General features: G+C 40.4%; 1 protein-coding gene and 1 long non-coding RNA gene across 5 annotated transcripts in view; one reads left to right on the forward strand and one right to left on the reverse strand.

The window, feature by feature from the left end:
- Positions 1-210: 210 nt before the first annotated feature.
- LOC114062883 lies at positions 211-16,172 on the reverse strand. The gene is made up of 3 exons (XR_003572466.1): positions 16,091-16,172; positions 12,738-12,853; positions 211-1,104 (listed from the first exon to the last, which is right to left on the reverse strand). It is a non-coding gene; the product is annotated as an uncharacterized LOC114062883 (long non-coding RNA).
- A 95-nt stretch (positions 16,173-16,267) lies between these two features.
- The window catches only part of RFX8 (RFX family member 8, lacking RFX DNA binding domain), a 33,091-nt gene continuing 29,431 nt past the window's right edge, over positions 16,268-19,927 (forward strand). For all 4 annotated transcript variants that reach the window (XM_027894805.1, XM_027894807.1, XM_027894804.1 and 1 more), the window contains exons 1-2: positions 16,268-16,398; positions 19,571-19,694. In XM_027894805.1, coding sequence (XP_027750606.1) covers positions 16,307-16,398; positions 19,571-19,694 — 216 coding nt within the window. In that variant the 5' untranslated portion in view covers positions 16,268-16,306. The remainder of the gene's footprint in view (positions 16,399-19,570; positions 19,695-19,927) is intronic.

Here is a 19,927-nt window from a genome sequence, read left to right on the forward strand (position 1 = left end):
GAAGGTTTTTTTGTCAGCAAGCATTACACTGTACAAATACTCTTGGTCATCTCAGATTATGGGGAAGTTTTGACTTTTGATTGTGGCAACTTTAAACCACCTTGACAAAGAAGGTACTTCTTTTTAATTCAGTTTACAGCACAACAACCTGATCACAAAAGCTTCTTTCCAGAGTCTTTTAGCCATATTTGATCATGAATTGTAGAAAGGCATATCTTTCAAAACACAGCAGAAAATGTAATAGAGTTTTTGTCATGTGTTTTAACAGAAAATGTTATTTACGATAACTGTCTGGAAAAATAATGTCATTTAATGGTCACGGGAGTCACTCAGCATTCTGCAGAGCTGTCATCCCTTTTAGGAAGAAATAAGTTGAGACTGAGGTTGAAATCCCAGCCAAAAAAGCTCTCTTTGAAGATGACTGTGCCACTAGTACCACCACTTTACCCCTTTGATTACACCCTCATGATGTAACCACATGATCACTTGATTCCTTCAGAAAGCACAACTTAACTAATGCATTTTTCTGTATGCCACACGAGTTTTGATTGCTTATCCGTTGTATTTCATACGGGTGGGGAAGGGGAGGGACCTATTTGACAAGTAAAGCCACTTGATGGGGGCCATGACAAATCCAGCTTGAAAATGTCCAATATGATGTGTGAATACATTTTTTTCCTCAAGGATGACTCCCAGGCACAACAAGCCTGCTGAGGTTTGCTTTCGCTCCTTAGCAGACATTATGTGTCTCCTACAGATATGCTTCTTTGTGGGGTTTTTTGACTGGTTTTTAGGGCCAGTTTTTCTCTTCCCACGCTCCTTGTGGTGCTGCAGCTACGGAAATGGATTCTAGGCAAGCCAACCTTGCATACCACCAGCCCCACTGGACAAAGTAGTGAATCCTGGTAGTTTTGCAAAACTTTGGTCCTTCTCCCTGTCTCTTCTTCCCATGGGTGAAGGAGAAGTGGCATCACTGACAACCAGGACTGGCAATGCAGTGCTGAAGAAGAATTATTGCCTTTGTTCTTCAAGCATAGACTAGCGTAGTCAGCTCTGGGTACATCCTTTCTATCCAGCTAATGCAGAGCATCAAGATATTCATATCTAAACAAATGAAAGAAGTTAGTCAGAAGTCATCTACAGGCTCATCGAACAGAAATTGGATCCTTTGTTCTAGTCTGGATTTAAGGCAACACATAGGATAGAAACAATTTAGATTCTAAGTCATCCTAACCTAGGGAGCCTCAGCTGGCAGCATTCCTCCTACAGCCTAGAAGCCAATTACTCAGCAGCCTTATGTTGGCACAACCTTGAAGTCTGTCATAGGATATAGCTCAGCATGGGAACAGTGCTCTCAAGAGTCACAGAATGGCCACCCTGGTGTAGTTAAATCGGTTTCCATCAGTACCTTTTGAGCAGACAACCATTCCCCTCCTCTGTGAGTCTGTGCTGATACTGTCAGCAATGAGATGCTGTTACTCTGTCTTAGGGAAGTAACAAGAGTCTCGGTTGCACCAAAATAGTATAAGCTCTTCTCTGCAAGATGTATCATCAGTGTATTGGTGTGAAACTGCACCTCTGTCATTTCTCATACTTTTCTTTTTGCATTCCCCCAAAAGCACTTTACAGTGCTTTATCCAGCTCCATATGTGGACACTACCAAACTGGACTTGTATGTCAGCAGTATGTCATTTACATAAAATTATTATAGTTCTCTACAACAGTATCATTGCCATCAGCTTATTCCCAAGTCTTGAGAAGAGCAAATGGAGTTAGTTACAAGTGAGTCTTATAATAGAAAGATGTTACAGTATTGTGTGAAGGGAAGAGCTCCAGGGACTTTCTTGTAGACTTTGGTTGAAATTACCAAACCGCAGCTGGCACACTGGGTCAGCTACTTGCAGAGCTCCAGGGGCTCCTGACAGATGAGAAGCTCTTGCTTCCTACCACACCCCACCACTTTCAGTTCCAGGACACTTCCTCCCTATTCTGACAGATGATAACCTGTTCCCCATTATACAAGCTTTTGTCAACTCTTGTCTAGACTAAAACAATACCATGTATATGAGAGACAAGTCATGAGCCCTTAGGAAATTCTAGCAAGTACAAGGCTACAACTTCCCTTCTTACTAGAACAGACTAGAACAAGTACCCTCTTAGTGTTTTCATACAGTGTTGTGTCCAGCCCAAGTCTATTGTCTCCAACGCAGTGGTGTGGGTCCCAAATTAATTTAAAGTTCTGTGCAAAGACTGTGATGACCAGCTTTGCTCCTCACTTGGAAGAGAACTTCTCATAATGGCAAACCTCATCTTATGGGAATGAACTCCCTCAGAGACTATGAACATTATAAGCCTGTGTCTCTTGTGTCAAGTGCAATACCTCTGCTTTAAGCCTCGCTTTTTCTACTGTATATAAATAGCAGTATGTGCATTTAAAACAAAACTTCTGCCAAAACAAAGTAGTGCACTGTAGGTATGACTTGCAGCCCGGGCAAGGGATGGGAGAGAAATAACATCACTAATGGTATGGTTGTCATGATGTTCAGTCGTGGCTTTCAATAAAACACATTAGAGAGCACAGCAGGTGCTGTGCTCAAATACCTGTAAAGTTAAGGTGGAGCGACAAAGCTTTTTTTCACACGTGCTGCTGCATAACGTTAATGCAGCTGTGACCAAAAGGCACAAGAAAAGGTAACCACTTGCAGTCTGAAAATTGTTTGGAACGGGACAGAGAAACCATTAAGAGATGTTAAAACAGTTTTAGATTGTTACCTAAAAGGGAAGTGCTCTTTTCTCTTTTTAAAACCCTGGCTATCTGGTCCAGTCCTATGGAGACTCCCAAAATACATCCTCATTTTATCACTGCTATTAAAGGGGAAGGGACAGTTCTGAGAATAAATTATAGAGTCATCAGGGCCTTGTGTTTGCTGAATTAGTCCCCGTGCTCAAAGCTGTGGTATGAAGTTCTGTAGCTGTATGGGCTTTCAATATTCAGCAATGGAGCATAGGTCAGCATAGTTTTTGAAGGCAAGAAAAAAAATACTTCCTGCCCCTTGATTTTGTATTTGTATTCTGATCTCAAAACAAAAGTGTTGACTGAAGCCATGAATACAGCTGATGATACTGTTCTTAAGATAGGGATTCCTCTATACTGATTACTTTAATCAGCCAATTTGAAATAGATATATACATGTATATATGTGTATGTAAGGAACAAACAGAGCAAAAAAACACATAAATCTTTGCATTTCAAGTACTACAAAGGCTTGAGCAAGCAAAAGGACCATCAAGAAATATTCCCTTTGAACTATGAATACCATGCAGAAGGATGTATTTCATAATATTAAAGTGATATAAAAGGCAGATAGGAATGTGCAGAAGAGCAGCAGAAATGTTTTTTTCTGGAGCAGTTCTGTACACAAATTGTTATGCTCTCAGCTGTACAACTTGGGCTTCATAATATAATAAAATATTTCGTGACCAAGAGGGGATAGATTTTATAAGATCCCTTTTATATCTCCATTGAAAAGGAGGCCTTGACAGACAGAAAGAAACATTATCCCATCACTAAAGCAGTTTAGTAAAGCTTGGATTCTGTTGATGAAGAAGGATTAGCAGGCGATATCATTACATGGCAGGCTCAGGTTTGCCAGTTTTACACCGCTGTCACTCTACAGGGACAATCTCATCTGGCACAGCAGGGGTTACCAGATTCCTTCAGTACTTAGCACAAAAACAGCCTAAGACTAAAGAAACCAGTTGATGAATAAATGCCCTGGCAGTAAGATACTGAAGGTCAAATTCTGAGCCTAGTCTATAGCTCTATTGTATTTGGATATCAAAGCAGATAGCTAAAGTATGCATGAGTGTGCATTCATTCACTAATAAGGGGTTACTGTAGTACATTTTCTCCTGATTCTTTTTTCTCCTCATCTCAGTACTTTTGCCAATGGTGAGATCCCCAGAAAGGTTCCACTGATGTAGAATGATAAAGTCACACTTAGATAATGATGACAAGGGTATCTAAAGATCTCAGTTTCCATATGGGCTCGTACATGAAACAATCCAAATTTTGCTGAGATCTCACCCAGAAATGCTGGCTAAACCCAGCCTGTAAGAGTTGCTGAGCTCTGTGTACTAACATAAGGACTATTATAAGGGTCTGATTAAAAAATCAGGGCAAGTTCCAGTTGTTTCAGACTATCAAAAGTTAGTGTAAGCACCTGTGACTAACAATTACATTGCATTGGCTTTGCAGGGTGACTGGCGCACCACTGACGAGGTAAGCATTGAAACTGGCCACAGCCTCAGCATTTTATCCTCTCTGTTTCAGAGACATATGAACCAACTGCTTTTGGGGAAATGCACAAGTAGCTTGTTCTTTTCCAAGCTACAAAGCATGTGGTCAAACCACACTGAGCTGAAAAGGTAAAAATTTCACAAGTCTGCAAAATGCTGTTCACTGTCACATGTAGAATTCACAACAGTATTTATGCGGGCTGAACAGACAAAATCTTGATGTTGTGTGAGGTGATTATTTCTGTCCGTGAACAGAACTTCCCAGGTCCTTATGCTTCAGGCGCTTCTGCTAGAGCTGAGAGCAAATGTCTTATATCTCTGTTAAGCTGCAGAAGCTCCTTTGAGAGGTCAAACAAACTTTACTGTTTTTAACCAAACCTGCATGTTGTGCCTAATAGTCAACATCACCTCTCTATTTATCTAGGTATTTTTAATTTATTAAAAGCAGTCACCACATTATTAGGTGCTTTATAATTAAAATACACAAAAGAACAGGATTAACTGGCAGAACATGAGCAGCTACCTACCCAACAAAAACAAACAGGGCAAAATACCACATTTAATAATACTACTAATAATGAAAAATTACTTCACATTTAACATGCATGTTTTATTTCCCAACATTTTATCAAAGGGCTAGGGGTTTTTAGCATAGACTAATAGTTAATAAATTTGGTTTCAGGAAACTGAAAAGGCTTTGTTGTACACACACTCAAATGATCTTCCTCTATTTCAAATGAGCAGACAGTGAATGCTAACCCCTTTGTCATTAATGTGTTCATTCCTTATTTGAGGTTCTTCCTAAATCCTTAGACTTCTCCCTGAAGGTGATAATCCACTCTTTAATTTAAGAGTCATGTCTTATTGCCTTGATTTTTGCATGAGCAAGAAGAAATCAATCAAACTTGCGCAGAGTAACACACTAAGCACAGTAACTCTTGATTAAATCTCATTTTCAAAGTAGAATTTGGCCAAAATAAAGTTATAATAATAATAATTAATCACAGCATTAAAAAAAACCCTGTCTTTTTATGTAGTTCTAAGACTGTGCTCACCTGAACTAAGAACTGCAGATGTGGCTTTGTTTTTTGACTGTTAAAATATGACATTGCTCCAACTGTCACTTGAACTCTTTTAACCCAGCTAAGGTGATGGTGTACAAGATGTAACACTACAGCCAATGGCTGTGTTTCAATGCAATTTTTCTGTGTGAGGGTAGTCTGCAGTTTACAGGATTTCCTCAGGAGAACCCTAACTGTCCGTTCTCGTTAATTCCCCGCCAGGATTCAGCTGCCTGCATGAAAGGAGGTTTCATCTTGATATGGTTTTGTTGTGTTATGCTGCTTGTGTGCTAGGAACTCCTAATGAAAGAGGGCGGCAGAGGGAAGCCCCAAGATGAAATAGGAGAGAGGTGGGGAAAAAGTAATTTGGATGGCAACAGGCGGTTGAGGGTTTCAGAACTGGAAGACTCCTTCAGAAAAACTGGGGTGGATATGTCCCTTTCCCATGGGTAATAATTGGGGCATATCCCAATTAAAATTAAAATGAAAGAACCCATAAGAGTAAGCCAAAGGTCAGAGAAGAAAGACTTATGAATATTCACTCCTCTGGAGCAGCTGAGGCTCACCTGAAAGGTATTTATTTCATGGTCCCTTAATTGTCCAGCTGCTGGAGTGCCCTGATCCTGTCTGCATTCTGTGCCTCCACACAGTGGGGAGGAAAACAAGGGGATGCAGATGCGTACCTCCAGCTGTCATGCCAGTAGGGAGTCAGATTATGGCCAGAGGTCCTTCCCATGCATTTTCACATGGGGAAATATTAACTGTAAGGAAAACAGCATCTGAGGTTTAGGCATGAAAAATTGGTATTGCATAGGCAAGTAATGCCACAGTAAGGTGGGCTTTATTTATTATTTCTGTATTTTTACTTGGTCAAGCTACATTTCTACAGACTGTGGCCATAACTGTGACAGTGACTTGCCATTAAGATGCAGACTCTAAAAAGATGTTTTGTACTTCCTAGAATTTGTAAAGAAATGACTGTGCATAGCTCAATACAATACTTACTTCAGTTTGTGCAGAGGTTTCTTAACTAGTTGCATCCTTCAGTACACTAATGCATATAAATGGTGTAAGTGATAAAATAATTCCAGGGTAACTTCTACAAAAAAAGGGTTTGAGATCTGTAGCTAAGAAATATGAAAACTGGAAAAAGACAAGATGACAGCTGCAGAAGCATAAAAATGTATGTCATAAGATTATCTAAGTCATTCATGTAGATCACTTGACTGTGATGGCAAATTAAATCATGCTGTTTTCCAAGATATACTCTTAGTCAAAATTGTATATCTTCCAAAACAAGAATTTTGTGCATTCCCAACAATATGTTAGCATCCCTTTCAGTTATGAAAACCATTAAAGATTTGATTTAAAAATATTCTTCCCTATGGCCCCTTAGGCTTCAAATTATGGAAATTATTGTTGCACAGTTGAAAGGGGAAAAATCCACTGTATTCCTGATTATTTTCAAGACAGCAGTGAAAACACATTATAAATACTTGAAAATTTAAAATATACACTAAAATTGAACATTTGAATTTAAAAAATATAGCATAATTTCTGAATTTATCTTTGAGGCAATGCTATTCAATAATTGGAAATTCTAATGGATGCCCAAACTCATTGCATAGCACAAAGAAGAACGCAGATAAAGTACCATTTCATTTTTAAAGTTGTATAGCTGAGATTCTTCAACTGATTTTTATCATCTGTCAAAACCATTTCAGAATTGCAATACAGATGTTATTTTATCATATTTGAATGCACTGAACTAGTAACACATATCTGCAAGATACAGGACTCTGTACCTTAAAAGTGAGCAAATCTTTAAATTTTGACTAAGTTTTCTTTTTTATACAGCGTGTTTGGAAAAAATTAGTCTCTTTTGTACAGCAGGTTAGGAATCCCCATTTAGAATTTAAACTTGTTAAACAGACAAATATGAGGATGATGAAGAGGAATGACTTGTCTTGCACTGAATTCTTTAAGTTTCTTATAATCAGTTCCAAAAGTTTCAAGAAGTTTTAAATTCAGAACCAAATTATTTTGCATGTATTGAATTTTACAACATTTCTATATTCACAGAGAGGTGTATTGCAACAAGTAATGAGAGAAATTATTTGGTCATAAGTGTAGTTTTGCAAAAACCCATTTTGGCTAAAGAGAAAAAAAAATCAGTGATATGCATTTGCTCTTAATTATTTATCTCTACATTTTTGGCAAAAATGATTCAGTTACATTTTCAAAATAAGACTGCATTTTGGGGAGACAGTAAGTATTACTGCAAGTTTGAAACATGCAGCAAGCTGAACCTCTGTCACTTTCATGAGGAATACTGTAGACTGAGAAATTCTCAAGAGCCATCTCCGCTTCCAGAGAAATTTTATTAAGATGACAGCTTTCCATTTTCAGATCTTCTGGAAGATGCTAAGCCTGTTTGAACTCAAAAGCAGCAGTAGAAAGTATATTTTCTTTAAAAAAACAAATTTTGGCAAATTGCAGAAACTTCACAGAATCTTGTTAAATATTGTTTCTGTCAAGAATGAGATTCAAGGGAAAAATAATTTTAATTACTATCAGTTAATGATTTTTTAGGGTTTTACGAACCCTACTATTATTAAAAACAATCCAAGAATATATTGAAAATACTAAAAGAGATAATAAAACTATGTGATTTGTCCATCTGAGTGCAATAGGATGGCATTTGAGAGAAAAATATCCAAGGTACATTCTCTAAAATGCCTCTTAAAATGAAATTTTGTCTATAATTTTTCCCATGGTTCTATCTTCCCTGACGGAAGGATGGTCACACTGCCACCGGCTGCAGTCGCAGTGAGGTTGCCAGAGTGGAGTCACTGTTCAATAAAGTTTCCTGGTTTCACATTTTGGATGTTAACAATCAGCAGTAATGCCAGTCAAAAACAAAGGGCAAAACCTATCTCCACACTCTGAAGTGCAGTGCTCTCCAGGTGGACTCCTGATTAGTAACCAAGCAACCACATCCTGTGTCTCTAACTCACGTGTGCTGCTCTTACTAGAGGATTTTCTTTGGCAAATTTTACCTTGAATCACTTGGAGATATGCAGATCATATTTAAAATGTGCTTTTATAAAATGGTTAATGGAATACTTCAGTGAATAATTGTAGGTCTGCAGATCATCGCATTTCTGAATTTTGTAATCCAGATTGAAATTTTCAACTGGGAATGTATCTTCTGCAATAAATCAAGTAAAGTTAATTTATGCCCCATACATCTTTTCACCTATACTGATACAGTTTTTTAAATTAACAAGTACAGTGTGAATGTTTATTGTGCCACTGACTGTAACATTGCATAATTTTGCTTTCTTTAATCCACAAGGATCGTAACATTTAATTTTAATAACCAAAGTCAACAGAAAATTCTGAGCTGCCTTTTGCTGACCCAACATTTGAATTAAATGTTTGCTTCCCATGAGCAAATCACATAGAAATTCTCAGACAAGTATTATGCTAGTAAAGCTCACATGATCACATATTCATAGAAAATAAATATGAAAGGATTACAGCCAGAGTTAAATATAAGCTCTCTTTTGAATGCAAATAAATATTTAGGGTATGTATTCACTCAGCTCTAGTCCTTGCTCATGCAAAACTCCCAACAGTACCAACCAGAGGGCCAGTCCCGTTTTACAAATAGCACAGAGTGAAAATAAGACGTATGCAATGGTGGAAATATTTCTGTAAGCCATCTGAGGAGCACTTAGCAGCAAGGAATGTATTTGTAAGTGTTAGAAACGATGGAGTGTAGTTCAAAATTAGGATCACAAATCAGGACCATAAATCAAGGATGTTGATCAGTCCAGAAACTCATATTCCAACCACCCCAGAGCTCCTTCATGTCAGTGCAAAGCTATGGGGTCAGAGTATAAACACTCAAACGCCTCAAAGGGGAATTTTGTATTCAGAGTTTCACAGAGGTTGATTTTGTAACTTATTCCAAGGGAAACAGGGAGTGTCAGTTGATATAGCAGACATCTCATCATCATAAACCATACCAGTCTATTCTAACTTGCTAAACTGGGAAAAAGAAATACACTTTCATTCTACCAGAGCAATCGTCCCCATCCTCTATCAGGTGCATGTTTGCTGTTAGCTTCAGATCCAACACAATCTGTGTGGGCCCACGGTATCTATATGTAGTCTAGCTGCATCAACTGGTCCAAGAGAAAGATAATGTTTCTTTTTATAAATTTTGTCTTGGCTATATCTTTACACTGCTGTAGCTAGGGCAATGCTACTGTTAGCAACATAAATGAGTGTTCTACTTATTTGAACAAAAGCCAAACATAGACAAGTCACAAATGCTTCAGATGCAATTAAGAAGGAGAGCATGCAGCAATCATGGAAGAAATTGGGTTATCAGGAATGTCTGGAGGTTGTCTAGTTCATCTCCCTGCTCAAAGCAGGATCCTGGTGGATCTGAACAACTCCGATGGGTTCCGGTGCTTCAAGTTTCATTGTTCCTACAACATGATTATATGGTAAGGCTTATTAAGTCTGTTAGGGTGTTTTCTCTCTCTCTTGAATTTACTCATAATCTGAGATAAAATATTATATGAGAATATCAGTTATGTAACTATAAGCAAGGCATAAATCATTCCGTCTCCTGCTACATTTTCTAGACTGAAGGATAAAACAAGATTTTTAAAAGAATAATAGGAATACAGGACTGTATACAGTTTTAATCATCTCACCCCTGACACTATTGCAGAAAACATTTCTTTCACGTGCCACTTTGGTCTAAGATAATCAAAAGGTTGGAAATAAAAAAAAAAAAGTAAAACTACATAAATAAAACTACATCACTCATGTAACACACGCTTTCCCTTCAAAGAACTATAGAGACAGGATTTCTATTTGTTACAATAAAAGTCACTTTCAGAGGAGATTAGTGTTAACTGCATCATCATTTAATTATGTCAAATTTATGCTGAATCTTTCAACAAATCCTTTCAAGGAAATTATGGTTAATGTACCTATTTAAGAGAAAAAAAGCCCCACTAAGCAAGCATCTCTTTTCACAGTAAAGTTTGTATTTATGCTGGTGGAGGAGGGAGATGTTTTCTCTCTTTTCAAAAGTTTTGTAGCTGGACTTTACCTTGAGTGTATTTCAAAGCTGCCGTTAGTGCTTTTCCTTCCTTCAAAACTAACTGATCCACTGTGTAAGCATTCCTGATGCACAAATACAGTCCAGGGGCATCTGCATGTGCTCTGCAAATCACACACAGGAGCTAATGTTAGAGCTGCTGTCTGACCCACTAGCCTCTGAGATAGGTGCAGCTTCTCTGTATGATGCACCACTGCTTTTATTGTACAGAAAAAAATAATATTTTGGTTTTGTTCAAATTACTGTAACATGTAAAACAAGCATCACTATTTCAGAGTTTATAGCACAGCTGTTAATAATAGATTGTCCCATTAAACAGAAAGTTAACAGAAAGTATGCATCCAAAATGTACAAAACAAAACAAACCCACAAAAAGCATGTATCTGGGAAGCATAATATACTACTACTTATACTTGGAGGAGCAAACACAGCATCTTCTGCCAAGCAGAAATGAAGCAGTTGCTTTCTTCTTCAAGCATTACCTCAGCCTCTTCTGGACAGATAGGCTTTTATCCATATCTCCATCTTCATGAGTCACTGTCTAAACTGTTTGGCTGCCCTGAGCGGGTCTAAAGACGGGGGGAAATATAAAGAGCAGGCGTCATCAGCACAGTTTCACACTGAAAACCACAGTCCTCAGCTCCATGGTCACCCTCCTAGAGGCACTGCCTGTACAGGAGCACAAAGGGTGACGAGCAGGGCTCCATGGGAAATGTTCACACCAGAGTCTCTCCAGACAAGAGGGACAGAGCTGCTCAGATAGACCCTGCTACCACTTGTGGCTGGACCAAAAGAAGTCAAAGAATTAATTCTTCATCCTGGTTAAAAGGCGATCAATAGATGACACTGTCCTGGGCAACATCTAGAACTGATGTTGTACCAACAGAGATTGAAGTGTTTCAGTTACTAAGTGGAAGAGATTTCCACCCAGTCTCCCCACCAAACACTAAAACCAAGTGATTTGAGATGAGATGAGATGAGGTGAGGTGAGGACTGAATGATTGTCAGTGATTATGCCCCTTCTCAAGTCACCAGGTTTTAAGAATTTCTTGTGGCTTCACATCTTTCAAGAGATCTTAATCGTGCAATGTTTGAATCAGTTTATTCTAGTCCCAACATGACACATCCTAATTTACATATGATTTCATGTTCTCAGCTCCATCACTAATGTTTAATGCCTCAATTCAGCCATCAATCCCCACTCACCAAACCGATTCAGCTAAGTACATGTTTAAATTTAAATGCATTCTTAAATGCTTTGCTGAAATGAAGCAGTCTTACACACATGCTGACAAGCTTTGCTGAACTGGATTTTCATCTGCAAAAGAGTTCTCATGCCATAGGCACTTAGGAGAGGAGCCTTCCTCTTCCTCATGTGCATTCATGTTGAAGTGTGTGGCTTGTGAAGGACATAGTTTCCTATAATTTCAAAGCATTATATTCAAGGAGAAGGTGGTTGCAATCCTGTTTTGGTTTTGCTGCTCTTCAAACGTTTTGACACAACCAGCTATAACCTTTTGTATTTTTTTAATTCTTTCAAGTGATCTATTTTAAACTTAAGTTTGAAAGATAACTAGGACGCTGAAGATCTCTGCTCACAGTAAACTGATCAGTTTGAGGTAATGCCTGGTCATTGGCATTATTCAGATCTTAAAGGAAGGAAAAAGAGCAAACCTTTGCACATATGCAATTTTGTTCCTAGTAGGTCAACTAGTAGAGATTAAAAAAAAAAAAAACCAAAAAAACCCACACCACAAAAAAACCCCCAACAACAAACAAAAACAAACAAAAAAAAAAGCCAAACCAACAAAATGTACTGATTCATTTCCCAAATAGGGATGTTTACCTTGGTCCACCAGGACTCTTAATGTAACACTGATACGATTCTTTTAACTTTTCATGTTGAAAATGTAACGGTATGTTTCTCCAGGACCTTGGTTTGGTGGTTGTCAGGGAAAGTTTTGATTTTTGATTTGACTTTTCAACCTCTTTTACCCATTCCTTTCTACATGAGAATAAATGAAATAAATACCATAGAAGTCTTTTCAACTCTAGGGGAACGTACAATTTACTACAGTCAAATATTTTCATTGCTGCTGATAGTGGTGGAAGCTGTAGTGGATTCACTTGCCTTCAGGACTGTTTCATACATACTTTAGCTTAAGTATTAAAAATCTTATAAAGCACTTACTTTTAAAAACTGTAAATATCTGAGACACATCAGCACTTACCTTTACAAAACAGCTGTCAGCAGCAAGATCTGTTTACCTCACAAGGCATCTAACTCTCATAAGGTATCCAAATCCTCTCTTGAATACAGGATGGGGGGCTGAGCGAAGGCAGTAATCTGAAGAGCCAATCTTATGCTAAAGACACTCCTTACAATGTTTTGGAGATGTCTGTTACCTCAGAGTTTGGTTTATATTTGTGCTAGTTATGGGTAAAAGTCAGAGGAATGGAGCTTCTTTAGCACTTCTTTTAATCAGTTCAATCATGCTTCTGATTTTAGGTCCTTTTTTTTTTTTTTTCAGTCAAAGTGCATATTCATTAAATACTCTTTAATTCTTCACAAGGAGTATGCCCATGACAGCAGTAAAGAGCTTTGCAACTTTCAGCTTATGCAAGAATAAAGACTTTCTACAGCTTGACCTAGTGTACATCCACCCAGCCCAATCTGACTGGATTAAACTGAAGAAGCAGATTTCAGGTTTGCAATCAAATTCTACTAGCAGCCTGGCATTTCAAGGCAGAATTTCCCTCCCATCCCTGCCCCCTTCCCCCTCCCCCCCCCCAAAAAAAAAAAGCGTTAGAATTATCTGAAAGGTTAAAGAGTCATTTTCTGAAAAAAATGGGAAGAGCCTAATCAAATAAAAGTAGTGTGAAGACTTGAACAGCACACAGATCTATCTGTCTCATTATCTGGAAACTGGGCAAGAGAAGTTCTGTGACCTAATTTATATCTCTCAAGCCATGGACAGTAAGTGGACAGGTTTTCTGTGCAGCTTTTGCTTCCTCTCACTGAGACCTATCTGAGTATTAGGTGTAGTCCAGGGACTTTCTGATCTGTGTGACTTCCTTTGCTTTAATCTGTTACCACAGAAATAGTCCATTTATCATTTTTCAGTTTTAGATAAGTTGTAAATGTTTTTTGGGTCTTTTTTTCCTGCTCAGGTATCAGGCCTCAGGAGCTTTACTAACTCTGTAGAGTTTCCGATAGTCCTAAAAAGTTAGTTGTTGGTCATTACCCTTGAGAACTATGACCAGGACTCAGAAGAACATGCAAACTCATAAACAAGCCAGTTGCTGGACACTGAAGATGAGTTTTCCTGTTCCTCAGGTAGACTAAGTGGAGGAGACTGCTCTCAGTGCAGTATGGACAGGCACACCTGAACTGGACGTGAGCATGTCAGGCAATATCTACTGCAAGACCCAGCACGGAAGCTCTGTAAGTAATGTGATTACAACACCACACGAGTCTTACTGGCTGCAATATCACTGCTGCCAGTCCTTACAACAGCTAGTTTAACTTGAGAAAGCTCTCGCTTTACAGTATTTGCAGGAGTATCTGCTGTGTAAGTTAAATGTCCCACAGAGAGGATCAGTAGACTCTAGACATAAAAAAAACAAGAACTGTGACTGCTGAGGGAAGCTTACACAATTGGTTATTAAGTACAGATATTAGTGACAGATTGTATTGGTTACAGTGCATATATTAACCTGTGCTTTGGGCAGAAATAATTTTAGAGGCTTTGGTTCAGGGGCCCTTGAGTGAACAGCATCTTCCCATGTGGTTTTCAACACAGCATGAGGCTTCACAGATTAAAAGCAACATGTATTATACATGACATCACTGTGCGCTGCTCCTCAAAAGCAAGCTACATTGAGGGACTAGAAAACCAGCAATCTTCTTCCATGAATTCCCTTTCCTGGTGTTGTGTCCTCATGTCTGTGTCCATCCTTCCCACTTTAATACTGCTGCCTACCAACATGTTGGCTTTGGTCATCTTGTCATAACGAAGCAAGCAAGCCAGTCTGTCTCATACGTGGGCTTTCAGGAACCTAATTAACAGGAGGGAGCCGTGGGAGTTTCTGAGAAGCTGAGCTCTGATGTAACCCAAAGCCATCCACTAGTAAGCTTTTAGATGCTCCAGCCATACATAATTTATGTTCATCAGTCACATGGCAGCAAAGCTAATTTTGCATAGTGGATACTTACAATGGAAAAGTGCTTACAGGGTTTCAGCAGAGCAGACAGACCTTTCATCTACATGCATCAAAGAGAAATTAAACAATTTTCTTCAGAGGGACCCAGACAAGCTGGAGAGATGGGCTGATTCCAATGGGATGAGGTTCAACAAGGCCAAGTGCCGGGTCCTGCACTTTGGCCACTGCAACCCCCTGCAGGGCTACAGGCTGGGCACAGAGTGGCTGGAGAGCAGCCAGGAGGAAAGGGACCTTGGAGTTTGGAACTACAGGAAGCTGAACATGAGCCAGCAGTGTGCCCAGGTGGCCAAGAAGGCCAATGGCATCCTGGCCTGTACCAGGAACTGTGTGGCCAGCAGGACCAGAGAAGTGATTCTTCCCCTGCTGGTGAGGCTACACCTGGAGTGCTGTGTCTAGTTCTGGGCCCATCAGTTTAGGAAGGATATTGAGATGCTGGAGCAGGTCCAGAGAAGAGCAAAGAGGTTGGTGAAGGGACTTGAGCACAAGTCCTATGAGGAGAGGCAGAGGGAGCTGGGGTTGTTTAGCCTGGAGAAGAGGAGGCTCAGGGGTGACCTCATCACTCTCTACAACTACCTGAAAGGAGTTTGTAGCCACGTGGGGGTCAGTCTCTTGTCCCAGGCAACCAGCAGAAGGACAAGAGGGTGTGGTCTTAAACTCTGCCAGGGGAGATTTAGGTTGGATTTTAGGAAGAAATTCTTTACAGAGAGGGTAATCAGGTACTGGAACAGCCTACCCAGGGAGGTGGTAGATTCACCATCCCTGGAGGTTTTTAAGATGAGATGGGATGTGGCACTGAGTGCCATGATCTAGTAACCACAGTGGTGTTGGATGAAGGGTTGGACTTGATGATCTCAGAGGTCTTTTCCAACCTAGTTGATTCTATGATTTATTATAGAATTATAGGAGGTTATGGCATTCTTGTTGAAAACTCTGAAAGTAACATTTTAAAGGCGTGCAAAACCTATTAAGATGACACTTGTGATCACAGAATCATGGAATCATAGAATCGCCGGGGTTGGAAGGGATCCTAAAGATCACCTAGTTCCAACACCCCTGGCATGGGCAGGGCCACCTACCACTGGACCATGTTGCTCAAAGCCCCATCCAACAATGGAGCATCCATTGTCCCCTTCCACGGATGGGGCATCCACAACTTCTCTGTGCAACCTGTTTCGGTGGTTCACCACCCTCACAGTAAAGAAAAGAAAACCATTTTTTTCCTAATACATAATCTAAACCCACTCTCTTTCCGTTTGAAGCCATTCCCCCTTTTCCTGTCACCGCAGTGATACTCTACTGTCGAGCGGCACAATCGGCCATTCGCACCTCTTTCCGATTTGCACATAATTCCTTTTCTCACCGGCAGTTCCTATGGAATGAATTCCCATTTGGCGGCAGGGGGGCGGGTGCCAGGAATGCCGGTGAATGCCGGGGGATGCCGGGGATGCCGGCGGTGGCACCGAGCCCAGCCCTCCCCCGGCGGGCGCGGCGGGCGCGGGGGCGGCGCGGGGCGGGCGCGGGCCGGGCGTTACCGCCGTCCGTTACCGGCCGGTCCCGGCCCCGCCGCCCCGCACCAATGGCCGAGAGCCCCGCACAGCCCGCGCAGGAGCCGGCCGAGATGGCTTACTGCGGCCCCACCTCCCTCACCTACCTGCCCGTCCTCCAGTGGTGGGTGCTGCCCCTGCGCCGCAGCCGGGGCCGGGCCGTGGCTGGGGATGGAGCGGGGAGGTGGCGGGGCTGACTGGGCTCTCCCCTCACCGGGAGGGAGGACCTGCCGGGTGGGCTTGCACGGGCAGCGCAGGAGTCCCGCTTTTAGCCTTTCTCGCCCTTCCGCGGGGCAAGACGTCTGGTTTGCTGCAAGGGCCCGTCATCACTGTAGTGCATAAACGATGTCGGGAAAGCGAGGAAACTTCCCTGAAAGTCCCATCTCCTGCCTCAAGCCTTTCTGATATAAAGGTGGTTTGACACGGGGGATTTTGTGTCAGCCTGACCACTGGCCGGGACCTGGCCCCTGGGCTGCCACCCACTTGGTGTGATGCTGCAGGGCAGCTGGCGAGGGCTCTCCCTGACTGGACCACTCATGACTAGTGGGCTCTTACAGCATGCCACGGGTGATTGCAAGGCTGCACAGCTGGTGGCACACTGGCACTCACTCAGAGTGATGCTGAGCATTTGACATTCTCTGAGGTTACACTTTCTTGAGACAAAGGTGATGGCTGAAATCCTTAATGAGATGCTTTCTATGGTGGATTAAAGTTGCCATAATTTTCTCATGCTTTGAGAAGAGCGTCACCTGCCATGTGACAGCCAAACAGAAACCAGGGGTACTTTTCTACTTTCCCCAATCACAGACGAGTCCAGCTAGTAAATAGTGTTGAAACGGTAACAACACATACAAACAAACTTTTAACTTCTCAGCAACTAATCCTTGAACATTTTATTCTACCTCTCAGTAATACCTAAGCAGTGGGAGCTCATCTGTGTGTTTACTGTGATATAGATACCAGTCCTCCCATTTTAAAAGGACAGAAGGAAGAGATTCATGCAAGGTCATTCATTCAACAGGTTTGAGACACAGCATAAAACTGAATCATAAACAATCCTTGAAAGGATGAACTGATGTTTTTTTTTCATAATGATGACCTTCTGAATCCCCTTTTCATTTTGCAGTCGGTGCATTGTCAACAGCAAACCAGATTTTGGTCCACAAATGCTTTAACAGCAGACTTGCCAACCTGTAAAATGGCCTAGCTGCCAGGGGTTCAAATAGAACAGGTGGCAAACCCCAAAAACCATGTGAGGTCCCAAAATCAATCAGATAATAAACCACACACAAAGTGTGGATAGACAGTAGATAAATGAAGGAGGTCTTTCTCCATGTGCTTTTTATTTAACCTCCATCTTTCTCCCTTACCACTCTTTTCTTCTGATTTTTTTGTCTTTATTACCAGTTTTGGTATGATGATGCCATAAAACCTCAAGTTTTGAAAATCTCAGGGCTAATAGGCAAGAAAATGAACACTATGCTCTATTCTGTGTGGATTTTTTTTTCCCTATTAGACAGTATTCTTGTATTATGTGTCAGCAGTAAGAATATGTTTAACTTATTATTTGAAAAAGACTGGCAGTTTAATAGATGATAAATTCACTAAAGGAAATTCCGAAATACTTTGTCTCTAAGTAGTTAAATGCTGAGAAAAAACCAGCAGAAACCAGCTACTGAAGCATGAATTAATTTATGATGCACTTCCAGTGACTCTTTTGGTGTTATATTAAGGATGAGTTTGGACTGAGCTTTAATCTCCCGTGGGACTGCTTAATTGTGAAGGGTTTTGAGATGGTTGCTTTAGAAGAAACAACATTTCTGCCTACTGGGAGGCAGAGCTCAGCCAGGACTCTTATCTAGAATAAATTTCATTTACCTTTTAGCCTGATGATGGGAAATACCCCAGTAATGCAGCAGATCCCGTATCTTAGATGCAGGTTCCTGCTCAGGTCTTTCAGTGAAGCTTTTTCTGTTGGGTGGTAGGGCTGGAGGTGGTGGGAATCTGACAGGGAGCTCAGCACACCTCAGCTCTGGTGCTTGACAGTACCAGCCTCTTGGGCTGGTGGGTGAGAAGGTGGTCTCCAAAGATGTATAAGAGAGGTATTTGGGGATCTTTTGCTGGGGAAAAGGCAGTCTAGGGGAGGCAGAGAGCCTTCTTCAGTGGAAGAAGGGTAGGAGGCATGAATAAAAGCTGAGGCAGATATTGTCAGGCAGCACAGCAACCATCTTCTTGCTCAGTCTGTTCTAGAAGCCAGTTTGCTGAAGACCTTATCTGCTATCTACTGCCAATACAGCTAATTCAGAAAGATAAATACTGGGTTGTCTGAAATCAGGCTACTGATAAAACAGAGGATGCTGATTTAAAATCCAGCTGGCTTGTCTCACCCAGTGAATATGAAAAGTCTTCTTTCCCAATCAGCTGGATTATCAGTAGACACAGTGAGTAACTGGCACTGTGCTGCACTAGCATTCAGCTGATTAATTAATTAAATATGCATAAATCATTTGGTAGAATGGAAGCACAGTTACAGTAAGAAACCACTGTCATACAAACAGTGTGTCAGGCTTTGAAAATTAATCTCTCTGCTCCTTTGCTTCAGCTTTGCTCCTGTATTTGTACTGCAGCCTATTATCCTCTGACATCAAAACCATTGGCATTATCTCACAATTAAAAGTCATTTTTTCCCAGTAAAGGTAATACCTTAGGCTAATAAGTAACCAAGTTTACGTCTTCCTCACCTTATTTACACAAGTAGTGGCATTTACTTGACTATGGCCATTCTGATAAGTAGGATGAGTCAGGGATTTGGCCAGAGGATGAGTATTTAAACATCTAAACCTTTTTCAGTCCTGGTAGTTCTGTTACATAGTAACTGTAAATTAAAGTTCTGTTCTCTTAAGAAACCTGTTCTAAAATCAATGAGGTTGTATGAAAACAGAATTTGGTCCTTTACAGTTTGTGTACTCTCTGTTCCAAATCACCGTATCACACATTAAGGTGGAAAAATTCTCATATTATTGTCTTTGGTGTAGTGGAGACCCTTCCGTTTAGAAAACCAAAGTTAGATCTTTTGATAAGCATATGAGAAATGCTAATACTGGCTCTATTTTGTTAATGTTATAATATTACAAAGTTATATTTTTTATTTAAAAATTTATGAGAACTAGTTAATTGCATAACAGAATCTCACATGACATCTCTTACACCTTGGAAACAAGGAAAATAGAATTTGAAAATCTAACAAATCTTTTTTCTAATTCTGATATAAACCAATTGATGATTTTGTTTTAAAGGCTAGCTGATAATTTCTACTTGTGTGGAGGATGCACAGTACCCTGTCGGCTCCTACATGAACTGTATATTGAAACCTGCAATCCCGATTTCAAGATTCAAGTACATCCATCCACCTTTGGAAAGGTACAGAGTAGACAGGATATGTAAGATAAGCAGGGATGCCTAAACAGAAAATTTGATCATCAAATATATACACTGCATATCAAACGAGATTAGGTAACAGAGAAGAATGAAAATGTAATGTATTATGCTTTTGTGTTTTCTAATGTATTTCTGGTAAGCCCTCATGTAGATGCAGTTATACTAGAGAAATGAGGGTTGTCTGTGATGGAGTTTATTTTCTTCGGGGAACTGAT

This window comes from Empidonax traillii, unplaced genomic scaffold (genome assembly GCF_003031625.1).
Source record: "Empidonax traillii isolate 1590-97213 ecotype Southwest subspecies unplaced genomic scaffold, ASM303162v1 scaffold443:size705114, whole genome shotgun sequence".
NCBI classification, from domain to species: Eukaryota; Metazoa; Chordata; class Aves; order Passeriformes; family Tyrannidae; genus Empidonax; species Empidonax traillii.